The 19748-nt window shown below is 41.1% G+C and overlaps 1 protein-coding gene across 2 annotated transcripts; it reads right to left on the reverse strand.

The window, feature by feature from the left end:
• Window positions 1-1151: 1151 nt before the first annotated feature.
• hephl1b (hephaestin-like 1b) lies at window positions 1152-18669 on the reverse strand. 2 transcript variants are annotated; one of them, XM_069667950.1, is made up of 20 exons: window positions 18305-18669; window positions 15460-15704; window positions 13340-13552; window positions 11857-12075; window positions 10564-10818; window positions 9898-10069; window positions 8550-8680; window positions 8327-8458; window positions 7500-7705; window positions 7170-7305; window positions 6847-7059; window positions 4492-4708; window positions 4246-4385; window positions 4038-4163; window positions 3818-3924; window positions 3356-3590; window positions 3107-3246; window positions 2674-2827; window positions 2550-2570; window positions 1152-1580 (listed from the first exon to the last, which is right to left on the reverse strand). In XM_069667950.1, the coding sequence occupies exons 1-20, from the start codon at window positions 18475-18477 to the stop codon at window positions 1495-1497; spliced, it is 3321 nt and encodes a 1106-aa protein (XP_069524051.1). In that variant the 5' UTR covers window positions 18478-18669; the 3' UTR covers window positions 1152-1494. The 2 variants fall into 2 exon arrangements, with proteins under 2 accessions (XP_069524051.1, XP_069524052.1); XM_069667951.1 differs by lacking the exon at window positions 2550-2570.
• Window positions 18670-19748: the final 1079 nt, after the last annotated feature.

Below are 19748 nucleotides of genomic sequence, written 5' to 3' on the forward strand. Positions count from 1 at the left end.
GATAAGAATGTGTTATAGTCTGGATCGATAATAGCAGGAGGCAGACAGGGGCATTGAAACCCTGCAGCTCTTGCGCTAAGTGTTTACTGTTGTCTGCTGTGTTGTGTTCAGTGTTCACCGGAGACACGCAAAAACAGACATTCAGTAGAAGCGGTTGGCTGATTTTAGCTTCCCACAGTAACAAGTTGCATCCAAACAAGCCTGTATTAGATACCACCTGGTTAGTAATACTATTGATTAAATGTGCTCAACATTATTTCACAACATTACGCAGACATCTTCCTTTTTGCTGCATTGACGTGCTGCTACGTTCACATGATCAGTACTGTGACGTGCCATCTTTATTTTCGTGTTGGAAGCCAATAAGTTATTTTTAGTTGGTTGTTTACATTGTTAAAGTTAAAAAAAGGTTTAAACTTAAATTAAATGTTTAAAATGAGTGGCTTTAACATCCCAGCAGTCTAAACCAGGTTGTTTTCCTGCCGCAGACCATCTCTTGCAGAACTCCGCACTGAAACTGTGATCATTATGCAAATCGATCACTGAGTGACCAACAGTGCTCCTATCTCCATAAACACAGATGTGCTAATTCGGCCTGTTACTGTAATCAATACACGAGATTAGAGGTAAAAACAACCCTGTTTGACATTTAAATTCACTCGTAATCTGACTGTTTACACACGCATTCACATTGATGGGGCTTTTGACCCATCAATCACACCGTGTGATCAACAGACAGAGGATTTCCATTCCCATTACCAAACAGACATCAAATGCATTAATCACGATGGCAGTGTTTTATTTCCTTCACCTTATCTGAAACATATTGATCGGATCAGCTCCCTTACGTCATATAGGATGCCACAGTTGTCTGGGATGTTTACCAAAGTGTATCACTGTGAGATTCCGAAAATACCTAAAAGTGCTTCTAAATTTGTGGCAGATTTAGTTGCTTTATTTAGCAAAAGAAGAACTAAAAATATTCAATATTTAAATTATCTCCATTTAGAGCAGAAAATAAAAAGGGTTTTGCTAGTAGATTGAAAACAAATGAGGAATGTAGCATCAGTGACCTTTTGTGCTGACTTTCCAATTGAATAAACGCCCCCTTGTGGTTATTTTGAGACTAGCACAAGAGAGAAAAAACCCAGTTGAATAAATGGCTTTATTGCACATTCATAACTGGAATCATTTGGTAAAGCTGTGCTCTGCAAAAGCAGCAAAACAACATCAAACAGTGCAACATGCCAGAAACAGCAACATAGAAACCAAACACAAATATAAAATGCTTCTTTGAGTTCTAATAAAATATATCAATCCTTAATTTCACACATAATTGTAATTCTGTTCAATATATTCTGTATTGCCTCAGAGTTCATGGATATTTACATACATAACCTCCATGCAACAGTGGTTTAGTCCCTGGATATTTTAAGTGCATTAATGACCACTGTTGCAGTGACACACGTGCAGCACAGTGTCACAGTCCCTTCATCAGTGCAGTCCACACACAGCCATGAGACAGAGAGCCAGAGAGAGCAGCAGCGTCTTTATGGAGCCTTCAGATCCTGCTGCTGCAGCTGGAAGGACAAAGAGAGTTGAAAAGGAGGGGGAGGTTACGACGAGGATGACATCTTGCTAAATTTGTTTTACTACAAAATCTGAGTGAAAACCTCAAATGTGTTTTGCTACATCTTCATTTATTTGGTGCATTCAGTGTCAAAGAAGAAGAAGAGGAAACCTTATCCTTAAATGCTCCTACATATTTACAACCCGTTTTAAAAACTACATTTCCCATGGAATTTGATATAAATCTTACTAAAGGTTATATTGACAAGAATTACAAATAGACAAAGCCAATAAGATCAAAGCAATAGACAACATTTAACAAAACATTCCACATCCATGAGATAACAGCGCACACAGACAGTCTGATAGCTGCTGACCTGTGTTGAACCAGAGGAGCAGTGAGTGGTACGCTGGGACCGTGACCAGACCACATGAAAATATCAATGGTGTTTATGCATGCTTAACCTGTTTACTAGAAATCAATCATGTTTCACAGCACAGTTAAAATTTTACAAGTCATGAGCTAGTCATCCATCTATGTGAGGGCAGAGTTTAGAAATCGATCGGACTCCACTACGACACGATAATAAACTGCTTTAGTAAAACTACTGCTGGAGTGATGGACTAATCAACCAAAGTAGGCATGCTGCACATGCATGAAGGGACAGCAGCGTATATAGCCTGCATCTGATATTGTTTAGCACCTATGTTCAATGAGCAGGATTTCTGTCGATGGAATTGCAGTCACATGTGGTCCTTTACAGTCTCATAAGACAAGATGATGTTTGATGTATATAATTGCATCTGTCAGGGTTACTACAGGGGTGTAGTACAGTGTTACATCAAATCTATGCTGAATTAAGTTTGCTTTATGATATATCTAGAGTTAACATGCTGTGTGTAGTTTTGTGTATAAAAGAGACATTATTCTGAAAGGTCCAATAATTTGTGCATCACTTGGTCAAGAAATCAGATCTTACCTCGTGATGATTTTTCTGGAACTGAACAAAAAAGTGCGACGTTAGAAAAGCGTTAAATAGATGTTCTTATCCATGTGCATATTGAATTGTCAGTTACACACGCGCTCCTGCTATGCGCACACACCTTTGATAGTGAAAGTGGTCTCCATGCCAGCATGAATGTGGTCGGTCACGTGACAGTGGAGCAACCACGTCCCCGGGTTCCCCGCCACCATCTCCACAGTCTGGAAAGTCCCAGGGAAGAGGTCGAAGACGTCTGCGCGGTGGGTGCGGTCCGTCTGACACACACACACACACACACACAGCACATCATAGGGGGGGCAAAGAAAGGAATGTAAGCTCTGAATAATGGAAATGTGCCAAGAGACATCCTGTGGAAGAGGCTTTCATGACAAGGTAAACATCAGCATATCAGTACGTGATTCACTTCAAACAGATCAGTTCTACATGTGAATAAGTAAGGATGGATGTTTTCTGCGCTTCTGAAAATGCCTGAATATAAATCTTTTCTTTGTTTTAACTATAAACAATAATGGGTTTTAGTTGTGATTGGTTACCTTGTAGGTAAAGGTCTCAGCATGGAAGTGAACCGTGTGCATGTCCACTTCGTTGCCCATGCCGAGCAGATACCAGTCAACCTTCTCGCCCTGCGTCATGACCAGTCCATGCAGGTTACCGTACAGAAACCCATTGATCCCTTTAAAAGGAAATTCACATTCAGAGAAATGAAGATACAACAGGTAAACTATCATTCAAAGTTTAAAAGTCTCATAGTTTTATCTCAACTTTTCCTTCCTGTCTCTCACCGTGCATCAGGTTACTCTCCTCAAAGTCTTCGTCCGGCACAAACTTCTCAGGTTCGAGCCTTAGGTACGTCCTGATGTTGTCGTCGAGGTACCAGGACTGGTTTTCATCGTGCACCATAAAGAGCAGAGCGAACTCGTTCTCCACGTCAGCCCTCCGTCTGTCGGACCCCACACCGTGCTGCAGAGTCCCGGGCCTGCAGACCACCAGAGGCCCCAGGAGACCGCTGTACAGATCCTGCTCATAAACAAACACGTTAATCTTACAGTCTGGCCTGAACATGCAAGTTTACACTACCTTTTTACTACAACACTGAATTATGAGCTTTCGTGCGACTGTTACTGTGACATTACATCATCCCAAAGCTGGTTTCTTTCTGTCCACTTCCTGTAAAGTTTAAGATTTTAAGAGGCCTTTGTAAAAAGCCTTATAAATTAAGTTATTGGTACGTTTTTTTAACGTACCCTGATAAAATCAACATTGGAGTAGTAGGCGTAAGAGATGCAGTTTGGATCCGAGACCCCAGGACCGGAGCTTTCAGGGAGGTCCCACGTCAACTTGACCGTGGAGCCTGAGGACAAGAGAGCATAAAACCAACATATCGATCCCAATGCTTCTGAAATAAGGAGGTGTGACACCAGCAAAGGCATGCCTTGTGTTCATTTATACAGATCAGATTCTTACCAGGCTTGACAGGAACATGCATGCCATTAGATGTGACTCCATGTGCGCTAATCGAGTATGGCCGGCTGGCACTGTTCCTGAACATGATCACGATCTGCTCTCCAACTTCTGCTTTGATTATCGGACCTACAGGGAAAAAAGGAAACCTGTGTCCTCTTCAGTCTTTTCCAGGTAATATACAGTAAAAAAAAAAGGCAGTTTATCCTACCGATAATTCCCAGGTGTTGCTGGCTGGGCTGCCGTTTCTTCTGGACTCTGAAGGTGTCATCAGCATATTCTCTGTACACCACCTTCTTGTAGCGCGAGCCTATACGGTTTTTCCCTTTCTCCACAAATATGCTGCCTGGACTGGGAGACATGTGCCATTTTGCTTCCATTAATAAACAGTAATAACTTTTCCCACTAATCACAGAGCACTGAAACGCATCATCCTACAATTATGTTCGTCACACACCTGTCCTCTGATGTGGTGTGGTGTTTCTCCAGCTCCCAGTCTCTCTTAGGGGAGTAGTCCCACTCGATTTCTTCAGCACTGATGAAATACTGCACAATCTTGGTCGGCTGTGTGCGTGTTTGCTTTATTTGACGTTGCGGGCACTGGTTCACTCTGTACTGCTGCCTCATGCCGGCGGAGAAGTGGTCTGTTACTCTGCAGCTCACCTCAAACACACCTGTCAAGGAGGATGTGTTGTTAGCGTTACCGTACCGTATTTGCGGCTGAAACACACAGAAGTTTAAAAAGCATTTACAGCTCTCGGAACACATTTTGCTCATACAATGTCTGATGACATCTCAGTTAGACAAAAGGATGTTATTTAATGTCCCATTAAGATAATTTCCAAATGTCATAAACACAAAAAAAAGATCAGGCTCATGTTTCTTCTGTGTTTCACTGGCTTGTGGTTTGCGAAGAGTATGTACGTGTACTTTGCATGTTATCACATCATCTTTGACTTATATGCATTTACTGTAATATTCATATATCATTTGTTATTCTTTTTTTTTGTTGTTATTTAATTAATTTCATGTTCAGATAAAATTTCCTGTTTTACTTTGAGATGTTCTACTTACTGCCTTTGTGTGTTTTCCCGCCTTTTTGATTGTGTGCACTGTCCCTTATTGTTTTCACCTGCTCCTTGATTAGTCTCACCTGTGCCTGATTACCCTCACCTCCCTGGTGTATCTCGTCTTTGGCTGCGTTTGAAAGTCCATACTATACTACATTACGTACTGATTTGGCCAAAATGTAGTACGCAAACAAAAGCAAGATGTGCAGAATGCCAAAAATAGCAAGATGTCGTACTGATAAAATCTCCAGTATGCATCGGACCAGTCTACCTGGCCTACTCTATCCCACAATGCAAAGCGCTGGAACATCGCAGCGGCAGTTGAAATGACAGCAGCAGCATTCCAGCAGAAGGGGGCGCTATAGCTAAAGAAGCGGTGGTTATTGTTTATTTCTGCCTGGTGTAGCATACTGCAAAATTGATTTGAAAAGCTCCTCCATATACTACCGCCGAACGCAGTATGCAGTATATAGCATGTAGCATATAGTATGTAGTACGGCTTTTCGAACACAGCCACTGTCTCCCCTGTCTCGGTGCCAGTTCGTCTATCATTGTGAAACCGTTTGTCAAACCTTTCGACAAGTTATCTTTGTTAGGGGCGCTGGTTTACTTAGTAGAGCAGGCGCCCCATGTACAGAAGCTCCAGTCCTAATTGCACTGGTCGCAGGTTCAGCTCCAGGCTTAACTCCAGTTGAGCTTGATATTTTATTATGCTACCATGTTTTAATTTTATTCATTGTTTTTATTTAGTTTTTATTGTTAATTTTATATTGGTTCTTTTATTTGATACTGTGTTCTAAGCCTGTACAGCACTGGTTGTTTTGAATGTGCTATATAAATAAACTTTGACTTGAGCTTTCCTATCTAATAAAGGCAATGTGGATTTGTCCTTGTGGCTCTCCTTTTGTTTTCACAAAAAGTAAAGTAAACCTTTTGTTTTTGACTTGTTTTTGTCTTTTGTGTTTAAATAAATCTTTGTCTGCATCCTCTCCATTTGTTGTTTAAAATGTGTAAGTGTATTTTTACCCGTCCTCTATGTGTAGGATTCCCTGTGCAGAATGATGTAAGTGGATATAAAATGAAAGATATTTGCCTCTTCATGGTTTCTGGAGTTTTCACTGACTCACCACCTTTCACCTTGTTGATCTTAAGCAATCAGTACTCGAGTATTATATTGCAAAAAGAACCATTCAATAGCTAAATGACGCATACACTTCATATCTGTATTTGTCTTTGAGGTTGTGTCTACACGAGCCATTCAAACATATAAAGGAAATCCACTAACCCAAACAGACCAACAGTGACCTCTCTAACACATTCTGTTATAATAAACGTTATTTAAAGTACTTTCTCTTTTATCTAAGACAACTGTCTCTATGTTGCGTTAGTTAATTCCTGAAATAATGTGTTCTCATACTTAAAACTCTAAATTTAAGTACATCTTATTCTTAAAGAGACGGGGAAAACTTCAAAAAGAGGTCTGGAATTGCAAATCAAAAACTTAAACGTAATTTATTGTGGAAATTTTCCATTGATTTGGCTGAGATAAAGAACTTAAATAAATCTCAGGATCCTGTAAATAACAGACATTTCCTGTTTCTAATGTAGTTATGGATGTTTCTTGTTATCTCATGCTGGGTGTAGTGCCTATGTCACAGGAAAAGGTTATCTTAGCAAGTTTGAAAAAGACAAACCTGAATCGTATGTGTGTGTGCATGCGTGTGTATGTGTGTGTGACTAACCAGGGGTGTTTGGCTGCATGGCGACAGCAGCAGTGGTGTGAGGGAACACGCTGACAGTGTCGCGTGTCGTGCTCTGCTTCTTGAAGGTGTTGCCCTCAAAATAAACACCATGGATGTCCACCTCGGTGCCGAGGCCGAATGTGTACCACCAAACTTTGTCCCCGGCACAAACGTCCAGTCCGGGAAGGTTCCCGTACATCAGCCCGTTTACAGCTGAAAGGAAATACCGGAAATCTCACTCAGATTAGGGCACTGATGGTACGCGACCGACAAATATGTTATAATTAAATAAACACAGTGAGGAAAAACTCCACACTGATTACCATGCATCAAATTGCTCTCCTCAAAGTCCTTGTAATCTGGGTTGGCGCCACATGTTTTGATGTTCTCGTCCAAATACCAGCTCAAGTTTTCATCCATGACAGAAAAGAGAAGGAAGAACTCTTTATCCACACCTTTCTGTTAAAAAAAACAAAACGAAAAGAGGGTGCAGATTACTGCTGCAGTTAACAGCATAAAAACCTTAAATGTGTAAGATTGTATTAAGGTGAAATGTATCTCATCACTTAAGTATCAAATTAATCTCTGATAAGCTTTTAACATGAGAAAAACTAACATTTCTTGGTGTGTGTGAATGTATAAAGAAGCAGCACCTGGGTCCCGTTCGCCCCCAGCGTTCCTTTCTTGCACACGAGCAGCGGCCCCACTAACCCAGAGTTGGTGTCTCTGGCGGGATCAACAGCGGAGTAGTACAGGTAGGGGATGCAGGGAGAGTCAGATGAAGACGGACCTTCTAACACCTGCCAGGTGTAAGTGAAGTTCTGCCCCGGAGCGACGTGGGAGCCCGGCTTGTTGACACCTGCTCAGCGTTGCACATAACGAAATAAAACAATCAGATCTGCTTTTCATCTGATATTATCTAAGGTTGTCTAATTACAGTGTTGGTCTCCAGTGAGTTTATAACTTTTTCTACTGCTTCCATTCCTTTAAGGTGATACATTTTCTCTTCTTTTTTGTCAGTATCAAAGGAGGAAACCTCTGGGTTTCTGCAACAATCGGACTCAATCTGACAGCATCTGTATTCATATACTCCTTTCTTTGTTTCACTTGCATATAGTCATATTCTTGACAGGTTATATTGAAGAATAACATTTGGATTATATGTTCTGTCAAGTACTTTTCTGTCCTTGAGTGCTCATGAAGGAGAACCTTTAAGCATAAGTGTAAGCGTATGTTCTTAAATGGTACTTTTTTTCAGGGCATGTATGTGTGATTCATGTGTGGCTTGTATGTTGTTATTTCAAATATGTCAATGAAAATAGAATCTAAAATAGAAAGAGGTTTTTCCAGCCGAAGAATAAGAGCCTGAGAGAGTTTTATTCTATTGCAACACCGTTAAGTTTTTTAAATAACTAGATTTGGTTTAATAATTCACGTTCGTATCGCCCCGTCTTCTTTGTATCTGTGTCTGTTTCCTCACCGTCTTCATAGCTGCTTCCCTCAGAGTGTTTGTCATAGTGGAGGCCATGAGGCTGGATGCTGTAGTTTCTATCGGCTAAATTCATGAACGTCACTTTGAGAGTGTCTCCTTCCTCCGCCCTCAGGACGGGACCTGGACAAATGCAAGATAACATTGTGACCAGACAAAAGGTGAAAGACAATACAGCTGTCAAATAACACAAAAAAGATTGATGATTTCTTACCTAAGATTCCCAAGTTTGAATCCTGTTTTTTCAGAGTGGAGAAGGTATTGTCTGTGTACTCTTTGTAAATCACTTTTGTGTAGCTACCTCCGATTCTTCCGCCCTCTTTACCAAAAAACATCTCGGATGCACTATGAGAGGAAAGGGTTGGGGAGGAGAGATAAGAAGCACAAGGGATTGTAAGCAAAGGAGTCAGAGAGGAAATGACTCGGGCTGCAGTGTACAGTGTGCGGCCTGGATGAAGCAGCCGTGTGTGATTTCTTACAACAGGAAAAGTCAGCAGAGCAAAAAGCTGGTGTGCCTCACTGTGTCGGGCCAGGGAACAATAACAAACACACAATAACAACTGACTCACTGCATCACTATCCACACGTTTACTCTAGACACCACAGAACTGCCTGACCGCAGGAACGTCATGATATTTAACCAGCCATGTCCAGAAACAAAACTTCATTCAGAGGTTTTTTTCAAGCCTTAAAGGGACAGTACCCTCTTATATGAACCAGTGATTGTCTTTAGGGTTATTAAGCTCCCTTACCGCTTTTCTAAAACTACTCAGGATGTATTCTCTAAATGCAAAATGTGTGTGCGACTTTCAGACTCATAATAGCTTCCTGGCTTTGAAACATAGGGGATATTTTTTGATTGACCCTCAACCTCACCCTTACAAATATGAAGACATATTTTTAAACGTTTTTTTAAATAATAATGATGATTTAATCAGATGGTATTTAAAGAGGGGCAGCCTAGTGATGCAGTGGCTGAGGTGTTGCCCCACAGCTAGAGGGTTCCTGGTTAGATCTGACCTTTCTGTGTGGAGTTCGCATGTTCTCCTCGTGCATGCGTGGGTTCCCTCTGGGTACCCTGACTTCCTCCTACAGTCCAAAGACGTGCTCGGTAGGTTCACCGGTGACTCTAAATTGCCCGTAGATGTTGGTGTGTGGGTTGTATGTCTCTATGTGTAAGCCCTTTGATTGACTGGCGACAGTTCAGGGTGTATCTCGCCTCTCCCACATGACAGCTGGGATAGGCTCCAGCCCCCACGTGACCCCGAATAGGATAAGCGGTATAGATGATGGATGGTATGTTAAGAGGTTTTATGAAACTATACCTGTTTCACAACAACTATATGGAATAAAAATGCTGCCTTCTTTGGCTAAATTTGGACAAATACAGACATCAGCACTCAAAAGTGTCAATTTTCACAACTCTGGCAAACTGACAGCGAAATAGTGTTAAATAAGCAATAAAACAAGATAAATAGACTTTTTTCTTGCTGTCATCCTTCCTGTTACCAGTGATTGATGCAGTAGTTTGTCATGTATAATCTGATAAAGGTTCTGCACACCTGCAGGCCTCTGTAAGGGAAACATTATTAATCAGATCCTTTCCCAGGGGAGCATAGTTCCAACAGACTCTCTCGGCTGCCAGGTAGTAATTCCTCACAACACCACCACCCATCTCTGTGGACCTGGCCTCACTGTCACATGGCTTCACGTCATAAAAGGCCTGCATCCCAGCTGGAAAAGAGAAGAGACACAGACATGACCATAAATGACAAAAGGAAAAGGAAAAGCGTAAGCGTAAGCTTACAGTAAAACTTGACCTTTAGAGCCTGAGGAAATAATACTATAATAAATAATTCTGGGTTTAGTCACTGCCACCTTATCTTTTTCCATTTGCTCTCTGACAGGACACGTACACTGTTTGTGCATGTCCTTTATATTGTTTCATTGAGCAACAGGGCTTTGAATATTGGTTTCATAAAAAGGAAAGGTATGTGTAAGTGTCAACATTATTTACATCATGTTGAGTAAGTAGGGCTCGTTCACTTCTATGCTCACTGCACTTTGGACAGCTTTAAAATACAAGACCTGACATGTTCAGAGTCAAAAGAACAAGCTCATCATGCTTTCACAAAATTCCAAATGCATCCCTGTCAGCAACTCTGTACTACCAGTCAAGTCTCGGAGAGGTCAAAGGTCACACAGAGGCTAAAGGTCAGTTGCCCTACCCTGCAGGTGGTCATTGACCTGGCAGGTCAGCAGCCACTTTCCGGCTGCTTTCGGGACCATCTTTGCTGTGGCAAACGTGGCGGGGAACAGGCTGAGGACGTCGGTGCGGTGGCCTCGGTCCAGGAGAGTATTCCCGTGGAAAAAGGCGGTGTGGATGTCGACCTCGTTCCCCATGCCAAACAAATGCCAGGCCACTGCACGGTGCTGGCATAACTCGATTCCAGGCAGGTTACCAAACATGTAGCCATTTATAGCTGGCACACAGAGGAAAACCGAGGTTAGAGGAATGGACAAGGAGGATACATCAACCTATTTTTATACACGAGTCGTTTCAAGTAACTAGTGACTCTCTCAGGGGGGTTGAGAGGGGAACTAAAATAAAATAAAACATAACAAAATAAACTTGTAGTCAAATTACTTAGCATGTGTGCAGCTTATATAATCTGTGCCATATCCAAATGGAAAAATGCTCTCACACTACAACTGATGGTGTTAAAATGTATTTAACATCCCAAAACCCCATAAGAGCTGGTTACAAAACAGAAAAATAGAAAAGTATGTACATTAAACTGCCAGTTAGCCGGAGGTATTTAAGTTCTAATCCTATTTAAAAGCCATATCTGAACAATATTCCTGCAGAACTAATCTTGTGCCTCTTCGGGGGATGCTAAGACATGAAACATTTCTTCTTCTTCGTTGGTATTTAAATGTGCTTGCATTATCGCCTGCTACTGGGTTTGACTTACATCTACATCCTTCTTACTACTTTAAATTTATAGATAAAGAAAACAATAAAGGAGAAATAGATAGTAATACGTTCCCCTAATGCTTTCATAAAGCTGGCATACGCAATCTGATGACCCTCTCAGCAGCCAGTGCACTGCCTCTCCAGTAACTCCCACGATATCCAAAACGTTTAAGCAGCATCAACAATAATTTCTCTTCTTTCTGATTTTCTTTCTGCTTCAGCAGCACAGTTTACTTCCAATAACAGTGTTCATCGTGCTTTCTGTCAGACTGGTTTTCCCTGTTATTTGATTGATTTCTTTACCTTGCAGCTTCCTCATGTTTTAGCCGTCTAGTTGATCTCACCCTCATACTTTGCATCTCTTAATGAACCACTCACTCCTTGATCTGCCACTCACTCCTTGATCTGGCATTTTACCATTTCTCCTCACTAACATTACTGTTGCGACAGGAAGTCCTGTGGTCTCTCAAAGCCTCACAATTTACAATAGAGCTAAAACATAAATTGGATTATTTAAATAATCTGTGTAAAACTTATCTCTCACCGTGCATCAGGTTTGACTCTATAAAGTCTGGGTCGTCTGGGTCCACTAAGCCTGCATCCGTGTACTTCTGAATGTTGTCCTCCAGATACCAGCTCAGGTTTTCATCCACCACGTTGAACATCAGGAAGACGTCCTGGTCCACATCATGTCTGGCTGACTCTACAACAGAGCCTGGCTTTGTCTGACCCTGGACTGGATTGTTAGACTTCTTCAGGATCCCTGCACTCATAGAGAAAAACAAGACACAGACAGGCAGAATTGGGGTTAAAATGACACACTGTGTTGCAGCTTTTCATTGTTGTCGTTAAGTGCTTCACGCTTGTTGCCAAAGGTAAATTTGTTCTGGACTTTGTCCTGAAGTTCCTCAACACATAACAACAAATAACCACAAAACCTCTAATAATAGCCACATACTGATTTCACAACCCCCATCTCCATCACCCTACATCACCTGTTATTGAGAATCTTGATAGACTCAAGCAGGTGTGAATGTTTTAAGTGCTTAAGGGATGGAGTCTCTTACTCTTGTTTGTGTACAGCAAGATGAAGATCTGGGAGTTGACACAACCCTTACAGACAACAGTGCTGATTAGTCTGGGCTCTGAGAGCGCCAATCATCAATCAAGTTTATTAATAAAACAAAGTGCTTTATAATACACAAAAGAAACAATACGTATGAACTGAGACAATCACAAGGAATATTAAAAGAACAGGAAGAGAGACAAAGAAACAACACAGAAAACACAAATACAGGATACATGCAGCCTATTCAGGAGAGCATGACTCAAACGCTGAAAGTATGTTTTGAAATGAGACTGGTCCACAGTGTAGGGGCCTTGACTGCAAAAGCGCAGCCACCTTCAAGATTGGAGCAAGGGACTGCCAGGAGGCCCATGTCAGATAATCTTAGGGGCCTGCATGCTATGTGAGGGCTCAGGAGGTCTGCAATATAGGAGGCCATTCAGGGCTTTAAAAACAAAGTGAGCAACCTTAACCTCTAATTTTACCTGTTCGTCAAATGTAAAGGCAGAGTTAAATGTCACTCCAAGGTTTTTAGCATGGTGCTTAAGGTAGGTAGACAGTAGACCTCGGCAGCAAGAGATCAGTGTGATGGAATCTGGAGGCCAAAAACACCAGCTTCAGATTTGCTCTCACTCAGTTCGATAACATTTGAGCCATCCAGTTCTTTATATCTTTGAGGAAGTGTCTAAGTAAGTTGAGATCTTACTAACTGTTTGGTTTTATGGTGAGATAGAGCTGTGTGTTGCTGTGTGTTGTGAGATATTGTGCTTCTGGATCATTTTACTTAATAGGAGCAAGTAGAAAGAGAAGAGAATGGGGCCTAGCATGGCGCCCTGTGGGACAGAAATACAATTCAGAAGAATACCATCTCAGACTAAAAGAATTAACACTCATACATATTATATGACTTGGTTTACAAATAATGCATAGAGGACGGTAACTGAACAGGCTATCTTCATACCTTTTTTGCAGGTGAGCAGAGCCCCAATAAGTCCTGAAGCGATGTCCATGGGTGCGTCCACGTGAGAGTGGTAGACCCAGGTCAGGCAGTTCGCATCGTCATCTGTGGGGGCAAATTCTGGTCTGACCTCCCAGCGGTAGGTGTAGCTGCCTCCCGGGGGAACAGAGTCGTCCTTCTTTAACAGGTTTGATGTCCCATCTGGATAGAGCGCCCCTGGTAGACAAATACAAGATATTTATGCTGAGATTCCTCTGTTTCCTCTGAAGTATTGAGAACTATTGAGCCCGTTATTGTGTCAATAAATGAACAAAAGTAAAAAAAAAAATCAATGCTGAAAATACAATAAATTATAAAGATGCTTTATCATCTGCAAATGTTTTAATAATCCCATTCTTCAACTGAGGTTTCCAAATCTAGGTCATATCCATTTCTTCTATGGTTCTTATCTCTGTGAAGCATTCAGCCTCCACGTGTGCAACTGTGTGTGATCTATAAACACATAAATTACCTCTATCACTAAGAGACGACAAGGGTAGACTAGCCTCTGTACAAACTTCTACTTGTCACATGACATGGTTGTTAAAAAAAAGGCTGATTTTGTTTGTTTTATGTCTTTATGTGTTGATATCACTCGAAATTTCCTCTTCTGACAAACATCCCTCCGACTTGCTGCCCGGGGTAGAGATTAGAAAAAGATAGTTGACAGAAATGTTGTACAACGGACAGTTTGATGTAAACCACTTCATAAGGCAGAACATGATCTGTTTTAAGAGGTAAAACTTGGAAAGAGGAAAGATTTTTTTGTTTCAGTTTCAGTTCCTTTAAGGCCCTAGGAAATCTAGAGGCAGGGTGCATCGCCACAGATGAGTGGGGGATGGGGGCTTGTTGCGTAAGAAAGAGCTGCAAAGTTCACGACACTCAGGAGACATATCTGACGAGTATTGGATTGAAATTGCGCAGTATCACTTATTGCTCTCTTACACTGGCCTAAATAGTCTCTTTCAGTCTGTGTTACATTTTTTGTCCTTTTTTTTTCAGCAGTCGGTATCTTGTTATTATCCAGGGACGGTCCAGCACCGAAGCAGAGGAGCCAAGCATTACACAAAGCCACAGCGTTTGGGACAAAAAATATCAGATAGAAGATAATATATCCATTTGGCTGAATAAGGTCTAGAGAGGTTAGATAACTTAGCCTGTGTGATCACAGTGTCCTGACTGTCCAATAATGGCTCTGGTATGAAATTATACTAAACAGGACACATATCTTTTCAAAGATAAACAAGCCATGACAGCTGTGGCTCAGGAGATGAAGTGGGTCGTCCTGCAACTAGCTAACAGATCCCTGGCCCCTCCAGTTCGCATGTTGAAGTGTCCTTAGGCAAGATATTAAACCCCAAAGTGATATCATAATTAAAACACAACTTGCTTCTTCTTCCCTCAAAAAGTACCCTACACAGTAATACTGGATTTTATTTTACACCTTATTTTTTAGAGGAGCAAAAAAGAACTGATTTCAGGGAGGTTATCATGTAACGATAGCAAACAACAACAGTGTGGTGCTAGCTAGCGGAGCAGGTACGGTTAGTCAACGCTTGCAAAATATCAGCAATCAAAGTTTTCCCTTTACATACTTAAAGGTTGTATATTTTTAATTGAAAGTTAAACTCATTAAAAGTGGTAAAAACAAATAATAAAGGGGTTTCTTGATAAAAATCTTGGATCTAGGAGGGGAAGCAAAAGGAGCTGCAGCTAACGTTAGCTTAACTTGTTTCTAGGTGCATATTTTGAGGGAGGGGGACCCACTGTGCTAATCCAGGCCATAGAGCAATGACAGCTAACATATCACATGGATACATAGTTAGTGGTGTACAGCTGTTGAAAAAATAGTGCTATGTATATATATATTTAATATATCCAACATCCAAAGCAAAGAGGATGGCTTGTAGTGTAAAGCTACTTTCATTGACCATTTAAGATACTGCTATCATTCCTGAAAACTAATAATACTGCATATATCATGCTTACTATAATCATTACTGCCATCACTTTCTATAATTTTTGTGTATTTGTTTCCATGTGCACATAGAGTATACTGTATATATTATGTATTAACACTATACCCTCTGAATCCTTCTCATAGAAAACCCCATGGGGATGCATGGAGTAGTTCCTGGTCGCAAAGTTCTTCAGGTGAACCACAATAATGTCATCCACCTCGGCTCGCAGCACGGGCCCCAGGAAGCCCAGCCAGTCCGGCCGGGGGGACTGGCGACTGTACGTGGCATCCGTATACTGTCGAAACATGGCCTTCTGATAAACACTGCCAATACGCTGGGGTCCTCTTTCCAGGAAAACAGATGCATGCCTGAGATACAAGTGGAGTTAAGAGATACAGACCCAGTAGGGGTTGCACAGAGGGAGAGGAATGTGTAGGTGGGAGAAGAGAAAAAGACAGCTGTTAATCCTTTGTTTGACATTTCTTAAGGTCAAGGTCATGGTACTGTCATATTATAAAGTACAGGATTGCACAAGGACACACAGTTTTAGCCCCCTCACATGCTACATATGTAATCTTTGCACACATTAAACGCACCAGAATATAGAAATGTAGAAAAAAGACAACTAGTAGGAGAAAGAGACACAGCACTTAAGCAAAAACACCCTGACATTACCAACAACTGCCTAATTACTGACTACATACAGACTGTGTGACTGTAGCCAAATATACAGCTGTATGTCATTAATACAAACTATAGAAGAAGCAGCACCATAATAAAACATAGTAAATGGGTGATACCACTGTAGCGCACTTTGTAAGATTTCCCAGTAGGCTCTTTTCTATGTGTGGGATTATTTACCTTTAACTATAGGTGTCATACCGCAGAAAAAATATGCATCTGGTGGCAGCTCTCTGACAATTAGACTGATAATTATTGTGATTACATGCTTCTGTGGGCTAATAACCTGTTACTGGAGCTGTTGTTAACACAGTTTTGCTACTCTTTGTCCAGCTGATAACCAAAGGAGAAGGGAGGACTGAAAGCATTACCTTTAGAGTCACAAGTGGGTCGCATTGACATCCTTGCTGACAGGCTGATAAAAGGGGGTTTCATCGAACACCTGCTCGAAGCAATTTAGCGCTAATGTGCTCCCTCCCCCTCTCACTAATTCTTTCCTGTTAGTCAGGATGTCTATGTCTTTATTTAACCTTGAAGTCCTTTGGGTTTAAAATGGGTTTCCAAGGAGACCTGGCTGAGGTAGCACACAGACCAGGGCACCAAATGATAGAAAGTTGCTTAGCCAAGTTCGGAGAGAACCCTGGCTGCCAGGTAGAGCAGCCGTCGACTGCAGCGAAAATCATAACTGCTGTTGGTGTGTGATAGGGTATTTCACAGATATGAAGGGCGTTTACCCAGTCTGGCTTTGGAGATAAAACTATATCAATGCTGCCTTTTTGGCTTAATGATGACTAGAACACCAGATTATAAAGTCAGCAGAACTGTGTTTATGAGTTGGTGGTACACAGAGTCTAGGCAGAAAAAGAAGGCAGCCTGCTTGTAAATAATGACCTTTTAGTCCATAGCCTGTCTCACCTTTAGTTTCTGCACTAGCTTTTCAATAAGTACTCTAAAAGAGACCCTGCCACCACCCACATAGACTCAAGTCTTCACCTGTAACTTAAATTAAATGCAACTGCATTGCAGTCATAATAAACATGCCATATTAATCTTTTTCATGAAGGTCTGGTGTGCGAGACACCTCATGGAGGAATAAGCAGGAATTATCTGCATATGGATTTAAAAAAAGAATAGGAAGAAATAATAGACAATATCATCTCTAGAGAGGAAAATCAATGGTCTGAGTTACACCAATGTTTTGTGAACATGTATTTGGTCCCTGAGTGTGGGAGTAAGATGACTAGATAGGTCTGGAATTTCCAGTATTACGCAAGGATGCAAGCAGATTCAAAGATACTCAGCTTTACAAGATGAAATAAACTGATAATAACCCACCACCTGTGGGAAATCCATCATAATTAAATATGGTGATCATATGATGGTGGGCTTTATTTCCCAACTTTCTTCAATAGAAAATACATGCTTTTATCCAATATTAAATTAGGTCTGCAAAAGCTTGGCAAGCGTCCTCATCTGTTCTCTTTACAAATTACATTTTCTGCCTGCAGATGTTTGGTTCTCTTTTGGAAGTTTCTATTCTGTGTGCCAATGTTGACAATCCCTATCAGCACAATCAGAGTCAAATAACAGTTGTCAGATACCCCATTCATTTAGAGACCAGTCTTAATCAGCTACCTGAATAGTGCCTTACTATGATAGCTGACAAAAAAGTTATTTCTGGGCTTGACTACACTTCTAAAACTTAACTGCAAAACACAGTGAAGGATACAACTGGGAAGCAAATCCTGATTATTTCCAGACCTGTATATTTTCATTGCACCCTTTAACATCACTGTTTATTCTTAATATGAAAGCAACTTTAAATCTGTGTAAAATCACAGTAATAGTCACCGGGATGCAAACTCTTCTCCTGTTTATATTAGAGCCAGCTATCTTTGGTCAGAGTAACACACAACAAAGGAAGCCTCTAATCTCACGAAGGAAGTCATTCACTTTAAGTCACTCAAGTACTGTCATCTATCCTGTGGATCTGATGCCAGACAGCCGTGAAAGTCCACTAAAAAACAATGCCTACAGAGGTCTAGACACCGTCGCACCCTGACAACATGACCTAATGTAGAACTTTTCATCCAAAAGTTTTTTTGTAATCTCAGAATGGGGGTCTTTAAAGTGTTGTCACAGTACTTTTGACCACTTTATATCTGTAAGTAATCTAAAAATACCCTGAATTATGAATTTATTGAGCTAAATGATGGCATGCACTGAAATTCTCTCTCTATTTGTATGCTACGCAATTCCCAGATAACGTGAATAGATCAGAACTCACTCATCGTTTGCGACGTTTCTCCCGTTCAGCAGGTTTTTTCCACTAGGTGCATAATCCCAAGGGTCTTCAATGATCCCCACATAGTAAACTTTCTCCCTGCTGCGCTTCCCCTCCGCGCCGGAGTACAGGAGAAACAACAAACAACTCACAAACAGCCCCAAAGTCCGAGCCATGTCCACGCAGCTCGCTCCGCTTCAGATTCAGGACTGTCCAGGTGTTCAGTGTTCAGGGTTTTGATTCAGGAGCAACAAGGGGACTCTTACATGCAAACAGGCGCTTGTAAGCAGCGCGCGACGGGGCTTCAGCACTTATGAAACTCTGCAGAGGAAAACAGTTGGCCTATTCAGACAGAGCAGCGCCGCAGTGACCGCCTCCCTTGGTATCAGACGAGGGATAATAACTGCTCAGTGCTCTCGCGCTGATTATGATAAGATGTTACTGGAAAATGCTCATGGGAAATTAAAGGTAATTGATCTACTTATGCTAAAATGCAGACTCAAGCACCAGGGGTCGTCTCAATTAGCTGCCAATTTTCTAGAGGTGATGAGTAAGCACGTTATGGGTCAGCTGGTGTCTGTGTAGCCTACAGGTTTGTGAATATTTTAGATTTTTAGCGATATTTTGGCCTATTAGACTTTTATTTTTTTAAGAGAAACAGAAAAGCTAAAATATTTAGTATTTAGCCCTAAAACTGGCTTTAACTTCACAAAACTTAACTCAATTAGCCTACTTATAAATTATGTTTTAATCATTTCTGTACCACTTCCCGGTTAATAACTTAAGTACCCATTGACTTGCTTTATATGTTGTATTTCAGGAATGGATTATAGATTATTTTTTATATTTGGCAATAATAGGCTACAGTTATTGAAAGTGATAATCCATGAATAAATAAACCTTTAGGTTGGTCTTAGTACTCATAACTGATCTAGAAATATAAATCACCATGAATAAAGCAATTAGTTACAGTTTACAAATCCTTTATAATTCAATTTAAGCCTATTTGAGGGCATTTCCTATAGCAAACTGTTAAATTCAGGCAAATGACATAATGTTGGGATGTTGTTCAGGGATTCCTTCAGTTGCAGGAAAACCCATGCACTTCAAAAAGTGGGAAATTTTGAAGCCAACTCATCCTTTGAACACACTTTGCCCCCACAACCTCACCTCTGTTTAACTATATGAAATGGGTTAGGCTGACACCTGCTGACCAACTCTGAGCAGTACAAGAGAGATCAAATCGGGTGAACTGATGGCCGTAGGACACCTCGATAACACACAAACAGGAGAACTGTACACTTGTATTGTTCCTCTGTTTTGGTGGGCATGTTCAGCTTCCTGTTTTTGATCAAATCTTGCGATTCACTTTGCACCCAAGCCCCACAGTGCAAGTGCTATGGGCACTGGTACAGGAAAACATGCCCTTAAAGCACCAAGGCTGAAA

Source organism: Semicossyphus pulcher, unplaced genomic scaffold (assembly GCF_022749685.1).
Source record: "Semicossyphus pulcher isolate SPU_LCO1_2020_fin unplaced genomic scaffold, fSemPul1.0.p SCAF_10, whole genome shotgun sequence".
Taxonomy (NCBI): domain Eukaryota; kingdom Metazoa; phylum Chordata; class Actinopteri; order Labriformes; family Labridae; genus Semicossyphus; species Semicossyphus pulcher.

Coding starts and splice junctions, on each gene's coding strand:
- hephl1b (XM_069667950.1), bottom strand. CDS start 18,477: ATGGCTCGGACTTTGGGGCTGTTTGTGAGTTGTTTGTTGTTTCTCCTG. Junction 10,819..11,856: donor AGAGTCAAACCTGATGCACG/GTGAGAGATAAG, acceptor TCTGTGTGCCAG/CTATAAATGGCTACATGTTT. Junction 4,164..4,245: donor GCAACACCTGGGAATTATCG/GTAGGATAAACT, acceptor TTTTCCCTGTAG/GTCCGATAATCAAAGCAGAA.